The 13,374-nt window shown below is 37.8% G+C and overlaps 1 protein-coding gene across 2 annotated transcripts; it reads right to left on the bottom strand.

The window, feature by feature from the left end:
* Positions 1 to 10,396: 10,396 nt before the first annotated feature.
* On the bottom strand, positions 10,397 to 13,133 carry LOC128211998 (uncharacterized). Of its 2 annotated transcripts, none has more exons than XM_052917208.1 (3): positions 13,051 to 13,133; positions 12,295 to 12,414; positions 10,397 to 11,952 (listed from the first exon to the last, which is right to left on the bottom strand). In XM_052917208.1, exon 3 carries the CDS (start codon positions 11,792 to 11,794, stop codon positions 10,727 to 10,729), a length of 1,068 nt encoding a protein of 355 aa, XP_052773168.1. In that variant the 5' UTR covers positions 11,795 to 11,952; positions 12,295 to 12,414; positions 13,051 to 13,133; the 3' UTR covers positions 10,397 to 10,726. The 2 variants fall into 2 exon arrangements, with proteins under 2 accessions (XP_052773168.1, XP_052773167.1); XM_052917207.1 differs by having other exon boundaries at positions 10,397 to 11,848.
* Positions 13,134 to 13,374: the final 241 nt, after the last annotated feature.

Below are 13,374 nucleotides of genomic sequence, written 5' to 3'. Positions count from 1 at the left end.
ACTACTACTGTGCTTAGCACCATCAGCACATCTACCACCACCACCGCCACTGTGCTTACCACCATCAGCACATCCACCCCCACTACTGTGCTTACCACCATCAGCACATCTACCACTACTTCTGTGCTTACCACCATCAGCACATCCACCACCACTACTGTGCTTACCACCATCAGCACATCCACCACCACCACTGTGCTTACCACCATCAGCACATTCACCACCACCACTACTGTGCTTACCACCATCAGCACATCTACCACCACCACCACCACTGTGCTTACCACCATCAGCACATCCACCACCACTACTGTGCTTACCACCATCAGCACATCTACCACTACTACTGTGCTTACCACCATCAGCACATCCACTACTACTACTGTGCGTACCACCATCAGCACATCTACCACGACCACCACCACTGTGCTAACCACCATCAGCACATCCACCACCACTACTGTGCTTACCACCATCAGCACATCTACCACTACTACTGTGCTTACCACCATCAGCACATTCACTACTACTACTGTTCTTACCACCATCAGCACATCCACTACTACTACTGTGCTTACCACCATCAGCACATCCACCACCACTACTGTGCTTATCACCATCAGCACATCCACCACCACCCCTGTGCTTACCACCATCAGCACATCCGCCACCACCACCACTGTGCTTACCACCATCAGCACATCCACCACCACCACTACTGTGCTTAGCACCATCAGCACATCCACACCACTACTGTGCTTACCACCATCAGCACATCCACCACCACTACTGTGCTTACCACCATCAGCACATCCACCACCACTTCTAAGCTTACCACCATCAGCACATCCACCACCACCACCACTGTGCTTACCACCATCAGCACATCCACCACCATCACCACTGTGCTTACCACCATCAGCACATCCACCATCACTACTGTGCTTACCACCATCAGCACATCCACCACCACCACTGTGCTTACCACCATCAGCACATCCACCACCACCACCACTGTGCTTACCACCATCAGCACATCCACCACCACCACCACTGTGCTTAGCACCATCAGCACATCCACACCACTACTGTGCTTACCACCATCAGCACATCCACCACCACCACTGTGCTTACCACCATCAGCACATCCACCACCACCACTACTACTGTGCTTAGCACCATCAGCACATCTACCACCACCACCGCCACTGTGCTTACCACCATCAGCACATCCACCCCCACTACTGTGCTTACCACCATCAGCACATCCACCACTACTTCTGTGCTTACCACCATCAGCACATCCACCACCACTACTGTGCTTACCACCATCAGCACATCCACCACCACCACTGTGCTTACCACCATCAGCACATCCACCACCACCACTACTGTGCTTACCACCATCAGCACATCTACCACCACCACCACCACTGTGCTTACCACCATCAGCACATCCACCACCACTACTGTGCTTACCACCATCAGCACATCTACCACTACTACTGTGCTTACCACCATCAGCACATCCACTACTACTACTGTGCGTACCACCATCAGCACATCTACCACGACCACCACCACTGTGCTAACCACCATCAGCACATCCACCACCACTACTGTGCTTACCACCATCAGCACATCCACCCACCACCACCACTGTGCTTACCACCATCAGCACATCCACCACCACCACTACTACTGTGCTTAGCACCATCAGCACATCTGCCACCACCACCACCACTGTGCTCACCACCATCAGCACATCCATCCCCCACTACTGTGCTTACCACCATCAGCACATCTACCACTACTTCTGTGCTTACCACCATCAGCACATCCACCACCACTACTGTGCTTACCACCATCAGCACATCCACCACCACCACTGTGCTTACCACCATCAGCACATCCACCACCACCACCCCCACCGTGCTTACCACCATTAGCACATCCACCACCACCACTACTGTGCTTACCACCATCAGCACATCCACCACCACTACTGTGCTTACCACCATCGGCACATCCACCACCACTACTGTGCTTACCACCATCAGCACATCCACCACCACCACTGTGCTTACCACCATCAGCACATCCACCACCACCACCCCCACCGTGCTTACCACCATCAGCACATCCACCATCACTACTGTGCTTACCACCATCAGCACATCCACCCACCACCACCACTGTGCTTATCCTGCTGGTATCCATAATCACAAACCATTTCATTCTCATTGTATTGACTATGTTCACCTAGTCAAGTTCAGCCATTGCGTCTTCATTGCCTGTACATCCATAGCCGACTCCACTGCAAGAGGCAAATTCTCTTCCGGTTGGATGGTTCGACACTTCCAGTAATGCAGTAGCTGAAAAAGTGAACAGCTGGAGTCTCTTATTTTAGTTAAGAATGTATGCATAATTTAAAGTATCAAATCATGTATGTTTTTGAAACAAAAATAGTCATATTATTTGAATTATTTCTGTTATTGTTTTGTACTTTATATTTATAAGCCATTTAGAAATTCGAAGTAGCATTATCTATACCATTTTTACCAATAGATGTAAAGTTTCATACACTATGATCAATTTTTGTCAATACTAGCATTATCTACATATTTACCTAAAGGTGCTAAGTTTCATACACTTTGATCACCCGCTTCAATCCAGCTGTCAAACTGCTGTCATCAGTGAGTTATCTCCCATAACCAACCCAAATGCATGTGTCATCACTTCAAGTGGACAGTTGGGCACTCCCCAGTACAGTTGGACCTGAAACATTGAACTGATGCATTCATTTATTTCAATAAAGAGTTTATATGTAAAATTATAACAAGTAGCTTAATCAAACAAACACATATTAAACATATTTAGTGTTAATTAAACTAATATTATGCAATGGTAATAAAAAATAAATGTCACACTACTATAACAAGAACCACCATTGCACATTCAAATTTATATAGACATAACTTTAACGACACCTTTCACCTCAAGGCAGTAATACATTTAAAATAGAATAAATTAACACTTCTAAAATATTGATTTAGATTAAAAGGGACCTGCTGACACAATACAAACAATAACAAGATCAATAGTTTTCATGTATATTGTTATGCGATGAATTGCGATGTGAACATATCCGAGGATGTTGCGTTCATCGATTGATAAATGCAATTGCCATAAGGCAGTTCATTTAACGAATGGAAGTTGAGGTGAAAAATGACCGAGATTTTCCAAATTATGTGAAAAGGGAGGAGGTCAACAACTTGTTAAATCATAATGTGTCAAAACTTGCCCTCTTAACGATTTTTTGTATCAAGCTTTGGGACAGCTGTTTCAGATCAAGTAGTTCTACTAAAGTGACCTCCCGTTTGTGTTTGCAAATCCCAGATTTCGCAAACTCAAGTACCCTTTTATAATGCTGTAATCGAATACTGACCTAGAATTTAGTTAGAAGGCTTCATTTAGGTATGATTTTGGTGTTTTTTGTTTGCAAAATGTTTTTGGAAGTTTGTCTAATTAAATCGCCAACTTCGGGCCCCAGTGGAGTTTTTGCAGAAAAAACCTCGATGGGGTTTCAATGATACAAGATTTAAGTTATTTTAGCTCAAAACAACATCTTATACCAAAAGGAGCGTTATGCTTTGACACTGGAAGTGAAATAACGGGAAACAAAAAAAACAGCTTTTCAGAACGGGGTTTTCCTGCGGGATAAAATTCCCAGATTTTAGCAAAAAAAAAAACGAAATCAATTCAAGCCGTATGTTTTTGAGATTATATATATACATTACTCTTAAGTTAATAGCTTCTTTGATGGACTATTTTAGAGTCATCATTTCATTTGAGAATTCCATAAATTTCATGCTTATTTTATGTGAAAAAAACAAGTATGCCATTTAACGAAAAATAACACGATAAATGCACTTTAAAATTCAACTTCCAGCAGTGGGATGTTGTTTAGATGTAAAGTTGTTAAACATATTTATATTGAGTAAATGATATAAAGTTAAAATGTGTTTTTAATATTTAGTTTTTTTTAACTGCAGATTTTAATAATTTAAGTTGTATGTTACCGTCGGCATCGTCGATATACAGACATCGTAAAATCTAGTTATGTTATGGCCTTCAAGTCACCATCAGTGATCTTCCAGTTAATTTATTGCCTAAATGATAACTTACATTAAAGGCTTTAGAATTTCATTTAAGAACTACCAAGTGATATATAATTTTGTTTAAATAATGGAAAATAACATCCCCTCCCCTCGACTACCACTAAATATTTTAAAGCTGTACTCTCACAGATTTGCCGTTTTAACAGATTTTGTCTTTTAATGAGCAATTTTTTGCATAAATATCTGCAAACCAGTGTTCAAAGACTGCTGACAAAAGATCGAAGATATATAAGAAGCTTACTTAATTTGCTGAAAATGGTAATATTGTTATTTATTGGGATTTAATCTGGGCAAGGAGCTGTTATAGGCCACAGATTCTTTCTTTAATGCTAAAATAATAATATTTTGTGCTTTTGCAATTACAAATAGTAAAATTTCATAAAAAATAATATATTATAAGCATCAAATACTTCTCTAAATTCAATCACAATACTTTTTATACCACCCCGTTTTCTCAGAAACCAGTTTTAGCTACAATAATGAGCAATCAGGGATACTTTTTGCTTATTATGTTGATATTTCTTGTGTATCCCTGTACAGTGATTTCTTTGGTGCAATTTACTGCCTTCAAGGCTGTTTTCCCTTAAAATTATATCTTTTTCCCAATTTAATAAATGCAGACTTATAATAGTGAGTTGGGTAGTTGATGTAAGGGGGGGGGGGGGCTGAAATGGCAAATATCAATATGTGTGAATGTTAATATCTAAAGCCATACATCGACATGACAGTTAATAATTGCATTTTGATCTATAACTGTGATACAAAAACAGCCATTTCTTAATTCAACTATGCCCTAAACAAAATCAAAACATCAAACAATTCATTAGGATGTTGAATGAGCAATTACAGGCAAAAAGAAGATGATTTCCTTCAAAATAATCACTTTCAAGCAGTGTAGTCTTGTTGGACAAGGGAGATCACAGCTGCAAGAATTATCCGTACTGATGAGAAATTATAAGTTGGTAATCAGTGTTGAGGTAAACCCTCACCAGAGATTTTTTTTAGTCTTTAAGCAAGATGATTTCATCGCCAATCAATCAATTTTTTGTAGCCTGGGTCATTTATTTCTGTGCCTCATTGATCAGGCTACCGTTGATTTTGCACACTAAATTTGTTAAGATATAATGTCATTTTAGTTGAATTGCGATTGGATGAAACTCTGTTAACTTTGAACTTTTATCAAAAGACTCGTTGACGGCCGTTTAGGTGGGCTACAACCTGTTAAGGGATTAGCAGATAATCCATGGGTTTAGAATTTGACATAAGTGGGGGCAAAACATAGGTCTGTGTGCTTTTGACTAGCGCCCCTCCCTTATGCGCAGGGGCTGTGTGACATCCCTCCTACCCTAGGAGCCTCCAGTCGGGATTAGAAGAATATCGTTTTTAACGTACAGTATTGCACCAGTCAATTATAACCACCATCTCTAGGGATAGCCGGACAAATGGGCTGTGTTTTTACCTTACAGGTGGCCCCGCAGTGGCGATTGTATGGGGTGGTTTTGCCTTAGCACCAAAAATAGCCAGGAATAGGCCGTACCTAAGGTCTCATGGAGGCGGGGGCATTGGGCAGGGATTTTACCAGCAGTTCGTTCCCTCACAAAAGGTATTTTACCCGGGCTTGGCTGGACCGAAAGTCAAAGTCCCCGCTATTTCCCGGACCTTGGGAGGCCGTGGTGACAGTTCATTTTAAGAAGTTGTCCTACAATTTCTTACCTTATTCAACAAGCCACACAAAAATTTAAATGAATAAAATATATGACTTACCCAGTGGGTGTTTGGGTTATCAATTTAGCAAAACTTAGTGTCATTCATTGTTCTACAAAGCTAGGTTATTTTATTTATCTTCGATGAAACTTAAAATAATTCGTCTGACACATTTAAAATCGTATAAATTTTCCAGCAGTATTGATTACTGTACTGTATGTTTGTGTTACACCGGTTTAAAGTCACATTGAAGTACCAATAATAAAACAATTTTACGCAATATTGACATGTTAACGTTACGATTCAATTCATTAACGTCACTCATAATTTTCTTTCATTCAGCATTTTTAAAGTCGGTTAAAAAGCGGATTTTTTTTTAAAAGCACTAAGGTTACATTATACTATTTCATAAGTTTCGAAATTAGTCAAATGACCTTTAATAATAACAATGAAATAATTAACTTAGGTGTTATATTAAACAAATTAGGTATTTATGTAAAACATTTGTTTTTGCTTCAAATGAGGTGCAATATACGCGTTTTAAAAATAAATTGTCAAAACAGTTTTTGCTGGGATTTTATCCTGTCTAAAAAACATTACATTTTGTTTGTTGTTCTTTTTAATGAAAAACATTCATTTCGAAATACTTACCCAAGTGATAAGTAACTTCATAACAATATTATAATATCTCAGAAGTGGGCTTTTTTATGGATTGTGCATTATCGGTAAAATCTGGGGATTTTATCCCGCAGGAGAAAAAAAAACCGTACTAAAAAGCTGGGTTTTTTTTTTCGCTTTATTTAACTTCCGCTGTCGAAACATAATGCTCCTTTTGGTATAAGATGTTGTTTTGAACTAAAATCACTTAAATCTTGTATTATTGAAGTGTGACCCCCCCCCCCCCCCCCCCCCCCCCCCCCCCAAGAAACAAGACTAAATTAATGGTCATACTAATATCTCGTCATTGATGCGCCAATGCCAATCCTTTAAAGATAAAAAAGTTCAGAAGAAATTCATATACATTTTTCGATGATTATTTCATTTGTATTTGTTTTGTACGAAGGCCTTTACTCGAGAGATGTGGCTCATACTTATAATGTTTCCACTTCGTTTTCTATCGTTTATTAAACTGTGAACCAAATTCTAATATAACCGTAATAATCTCATTGTACGAAATGTCTGCAACAATTTGCATTATGATATGTCATACTATACACGAAAATGGAACAAATATATATACGTATTCGGATAAAATATATTTGGAAGGAAGCAAACGGCACCAACTCTGTGATAAAGCATTAATAAAAATGTTGCAATTTAAACATATCTTAACTGATGACGATCCCTTGTTTTATATATCTATAAGTTCATGCAATGAAGCTACATTTTCAAGTTTCATTGAATTTGGCCTGGTAGTTTCAGAGACTTTTTAAAGCAAAACAGTAACTCGGCCATTTTGTTGTTGTTCAGTTGTATTTTTGTAGAGGGTCATGCAATGAAGCTTCCTGTTAAGTTTCAGTGACTAGTTGGCCAGATTGTTGTTGTAAATCAATCGTGACCCCCTTGTCGTATTTTTGTAGAAGGTTACCCAAGGAAGCTTCCTGTAAAGTTTCATTTAATTTGGACTGATAGTTTTAGAGAAGCAAAACAGGAAGTTGGCTATTTTGTTCTTGTTGTTGTTGTTGATCAATCGTGACCCCTTGTTGTATTTTTGGAAAGGGTCACTCAAGAAAGCTTCCTGTTAAGTTTCATTAAATTTGGACTGATAGTTTTAGAGAAGAAGTTTTTTTAAGCAAAACAGGAAATCAGCTATTTTTTTGTTGTTGTTGTTGTTGTTAATAGTCGTGACCCCTTGTTGTATTTTTGTAGAGGGTCTCCCAAGGATGCGTCACGTAAAGTTTCATTGAATTTGACTGGTAGTTTAATAGAAGATGTTTTTTTTTAAAGCAAAACAATACTTTTCTTCTCATCTCCCTCATTGGCGAAAAAACTTTTTCACGCACACACACACACACACACGCAAACACACACGCACACGAACGCACACGCACACGCCCACACACACACACACACACGCACACGCACACACACACACACACAGATTAAATAAGGTCTGCTCAATGAAACTTTCAACATGATATCATCAGACAACATTTGCAATATGCCTTCAACTATTTTGAGATACCTCTTTGCTTAAACATTCTGTATGCCAATGCATTTACTATGCTATATTTTTATTAAATTGTTTTTGGTGTTCTTAACTATTTATTCGGACGGCCGGGCGCAAATTTTACACCAAGGTTTTGGCATTGTCACTTTACATTAGATTACATATCTTGGCGTTTAAGTTAAAACGTCATCTATTTTCAATTGTTCAGTTATTTTTCATAAAACATATATTATAAGTTTATGCAAGTATCCGCCTCAGATGAGACGAGGATTTTTCATCAATTCCACATTTCAAAACCGACATCATCATGGCCACAATTATTGAATCCCCATCCTGGGTGTCGAGTCAATAAAACTTTTCTTACCACCGCCGCACTCCACGTTGTGATTACTGCACTATATGAAGCTGAATAAATATTATATTTGAAATTTTGAGTTTTACATCATCAATCAGACAAAAAGTTATTTAAGGGACTAGTATTGTCATTATACATTAGGTAACATATCTGGGCGTGAAAAGTTAAAACGTCATCTATTTTCTGTGTTCATTTACATAAGATAATAAATATATACATGTTTATGCAAGCATAATTTTTATACGAAATTGTTACATTCTTGAAACATAGTTTAGAAAAGAGACATAAGGATAATGGGTTGTTTTGTAGCGAAGCCGATTCGCAAGAGATCGCTCCGAACAGGTGTGTGTATTAGGGACAAGTAATGTTTTCTAGTTTATTATTTAACATGAATACAGTATAAACTATAAAACAGCAAATACATAGTCATGTTTGAATAAGTTATCTCAACTATTCTATGCTTTCTTAAAAGTACATATAAGTAAACAAACTCAGAAATGACATAAATGGAGTTCCTACCTAAGTAGTGGTATTTGTTAGTAGTTGTTACATAAATGAGCCGGGCCGTACCGAAATAATTGGTCCGAGTGTCTCATCACGGCCTGGCATGAATGTATTCTGTTTATAAGTTTGCCTCTAATACAAATATAATCCTACCACCGTCAAGCTTGACGAAGATGACTAAACTTACTCTCAAATGAATAATAGTTTTGAGAGAAAGCCACGTCGGAAAAAATTGCAAAGAACATAGTGCTTATTCATTTCTCCACCATTTCCAATCGTTGTGAACACTAACACTATTAATGTTAGCATAATGATTCCGCAAAAAAGTATATATTTGTTCTGTACGATTCACTGACACTCATCTTTTTCATGTCACGAACTTCACAACACCGTTTCATAAAAACTTTAAGCAATTAAAACACTTTAATAAACAATTAGCTGATATTCTTTATGTTAACAAGTATGTGAAGTGTACCTTAGTTTAGAAACAATTACAAATAGGCAGATGACATTAAGGTGACAAATGTATTTTTATTTTATCTCGTTTACGATTTATCAAGCGAGTGAGTTACTCGTTAAAACGACTTAGTAACTTGTTTTAACGCCTAACATGTTAAAACGACTTAGTTTTAGCACGTATGTCACCAATATGCCAACGAAACTTCGGTTGTTTCTGGGATTTTATTTCGATATCGGCTATGAATAAAAAGGCCGCTCTATCAGTCACTTGTTGCCAATTGTTTGCCTCCCTTTATTATTTTAATAGTTATTCAGTTTGAGCAATGAATCATGTAGTTATTACTGCAGCCCATGCGCCCGTCGCCATTTTGATTTTAAAACGAAAATTGAAGTAGCATGAGAACGTTCAACAGGCGGGCTGCAAAGCGATAATCGATAATCGGACGGTTTGCACAACTGATATTCGCCGAGTTTTGCACATAACCGCAGAAACCCGGCATAATTTTATTAGGATAGTTGACCAAGTAATGTTTAGCTACAGTCAATTGGTCATGTGACCGCGAAAACTGACTTTTTTCTTTTCAGAAATGTCAGAGGGAAAACACAAACTACACAAGAATCGTATCAATAGCCTGCCAACAACCGACATGTATGTAATACCATGTGTATATCAGATTATTTAATACGTTATCAGTGTATGCCGAAGCTACTGTAATTACTTTTGTAAACATTGGGGATTCAATCATGCCATCTCCAATTTCAATTTATATATCATGCCGGTGTCAAGTACTGTTGATTAAAGATATGTCAATCACGCTCAACTGAATGCTTACGATTAAAATGAAAGCGCCGAGAGAGTTACGAAGAGCAATTGAGGTAAGGACATTGACTGAAAACACAAAGAATACAAAACATGGCTCCTGTTCGATTTGCCTTATGGACTTACCATATTTATATCATCGAGAGTGGTACCAATATTAACTATAAAATTAGCCAAAGATTGAGGAACCTCCCGTGCTGAAAGGTAGCGGGAAACAATTCTTCTTTTCGACCTTATCCGAACTGCCATTGAACACAAGCTTTTTTACATTTTATCCTCTTTACTCATTTAAAAACCTTGGTACAAATTACGTGGCTAAAATGTTGTAACCAGATAAGAACAGAATATCACCAAAAAACGGATTAGATAGAGAAAAACACAATGTTTTGACAACACGTATACAATTATTCCGTGTCAAATCTTTAAAATAATCTAATTGAAAAAGCGAATTAACTCTAATATTTCAAACCACAACTCTGAAGTCTCTTTCTCAATGGAACAGTCTCAGCTGATCCCCAAGACGAGAATTTTCATCAATTCCACATTTGAAAACCCACATCTTCGCCATGGCCACAATTAGTAACTCCCCATCCAGGGTGACTACAGTCAATAAAACTTTTCTCCCCACCACTGCACTCCACGTTGTCCATCAAGATCCGGCCATTCCCCGGAGCCATTTCTCCGTCAGTTAGGCCTTTACAGTGTTCAAACCCAAAGGTTCTACACACCACGTTAACGTTGTTTGTTAACGTTCTTTTATTTACACCTTGTTTGTTAATTTCAAAGCTATCATCGCAAACGGTGCCCCAAACGGTTTTGAAGACCTCGAGCCGACCCTGGACGCCGGTTGAGTCATATAATGAGGCCTTGGCTAAACGAATATTTGGGTGACACGGGGAGAAATAATATCCATTTCTCAAATTTCTAACTGTTCCACTACAATTTAAGGTTTGTGTGTTGTCAGATATGTTGTTTTTGCAAATTATATCCGGTATATTATATATGCCACTGCCATTTAGTGGATTCGCTGCAATGAGTTTATTTATTTTGATGAATGTTTGATTAATTACCAATGACAGCCTGTCATTTAAACGTTCGCTAATATTGTCAAATTTGACAGCCAGTTTTGCATTTATCTTTTTTTCATATGTTTTAAAATAATTTTGTAATGTAATTTGCAAGTCATTATGTTTTTTTGTCATCTCATTTATAGCCTCATTAACTTTTTCCTCACCGTGTATAACAACATTGCTTACATTTCTATGTACATCGTCTAACATATCACGAATGCTTCTCTCACAGCTTGCTTCCATACCATTTACATTTGTAGGTACACCACGAAGCTTGTCACTCGTACCCTCGGTTGCTAGCGTAAGATTAATACATTGACGGTTTACTCTAGCGTTCATGTCTTTGACAGAAGATTCCAGTTCGCGAAACTGTTCCTTTTGACTTGAATAAATGGCCCTCAAAATTAGTATCTCCTCAGACACTCGTTTGTAAATATCCTCACTAATTTTGTTAGTCACTAAGGAATTGGAATACGTATCGGCAAGGAGAATGCCGGTTCTCTGCACCGAGGCTTGTGTAGCGTTCTCCATCGTTTCCACTCTCAGATATAAATCTTTTACCTCCTCTCGAATGGAGACTAGCTCCTGCAATTATAGGGATAAGCTAATAAGAATATCTTTTGTACCATTCTACATCGTTTCCACTCACAGGGACAAATAGTTTACCTCGTCTCGTACATAACAACCTCCTGCAATGATAAGGCTAGATCATTTGATTTTATATCTTTCACATGGACAAATAGTTTACTTCCTATCGTATTGCAAAAAAGCTTCTGCAAATTTAATGGTAGATAATTAGATTTGGAATTGGATGTGCTTAATGTCAGTTTAAGCACTAGGGCAAAACCTGGGCTTTATATTCTTTGTAATAGACATCATGTATGCAGATGTTCTGCTGAACTTCTTCAAATATATTTCCCACAGGAAGAGGTACACTTGTGGGCAGCGATGTAAATTCGAATGGCTTTCCATTTATTACTATAGTTTTGTTTTTGAAATAAACGTTCTTGTTATTCAAATGACACAAGTACCTTCAACATATACGACTCCAGCATTTCGAATTTCGCTTTCAGCTTTCCCCGTCGTGCACATGAACCGGAGCAGGCTATCACCAGGACGATCAAGCAATGGCAGATCATTATTTCCGGATGCTGAAATAGTTCATTACATATGGCTAGTGTGGTACGACTGTTGATTTGATACGATATATACCTTAGCATCTAGTTTATTATATTATTAGGTTTTTTTAAATCGGTTTTGACTGCAGCTGGTGAATGTATTTTATACGTTAGTTTCTCTAGTTCATTGTCATTTGGGTCATGCCTTGTTTCTCTTAACAGGGTTTATTTTTAATTTTTCGACTACATGGCTTTTCCCTGTATTTTTATTGTAATATTATTAGTATATATATATCTTCGATGGCTGCTCTGGAAGTTAATGAGAAAGGGTTGTGATAAGGCTGAAGCCAACAACAGTTATGATAAGAGGTGAACTCATAATCTGCTAGACCTCACCTCTCCCTGTTTTTCTTGAAATTTGATAATTTTGAAACCAACTGCTTATATTTGGCTGTAAATAATGCCTAAGACTCATATTACATATGGCAAATTTAATAGGGTATTGAGATGTATAATTTGAATAACAAGCTGAAAAAACACAATGCTGAGCATATATTTTATAAGCTTTTTGGAACTAAGCTTTCCACATAACTTGTGAAAAAGGCATGTTATAGTATCCATCATTAATTAAACACATGTATATACGTTATTTAAACAGTATTTCCTTACGAAAACACAGCTTTAGTTTACTCCTCAACTTAAAATCCAGTATCAAAGTCGTTCTCTCAAAGTCAAGCCTTTTTGCAATCTTACTCATTATAAAATGTGCTAGAATATTCGGCAATATGTTTAGAGAAAGATCCGGAAACACTTAACCATGAAAACACCCAAAACTTGAGAACAAAAGAGATCGGAAACACAAACATCTTGAAACAATATTGTTAACTGTTTATAATGGTATACAAAGTGGCTAAAAAGTTACAATATGGTAAGAGCGGCCTTTCAAATATGAATTCACTGCATTGTTATAGCGGTTGCTGTAATATTTTAGCT

The sequence above is a fragment of the Mya arenaria genome, chromosome 12, assembly GCF_026914265.1.
Source record: "Mya arenaria isolate MELC-2E11 chromosome 12, ASM2691426v1".
In the NCBI taxonomy this organism is placed as follows: domain Eukaryota; kingdom Metazoa; phylum Mollusca; class Bivalvia; order Myida; family Myidae; genus Mya; species Mya arenaria.
The sequence above is the reverse complement of the archived record's forward strand: the minus strand, read 5'-3'. Positions and strand labels throughout refer to the sequence as shown.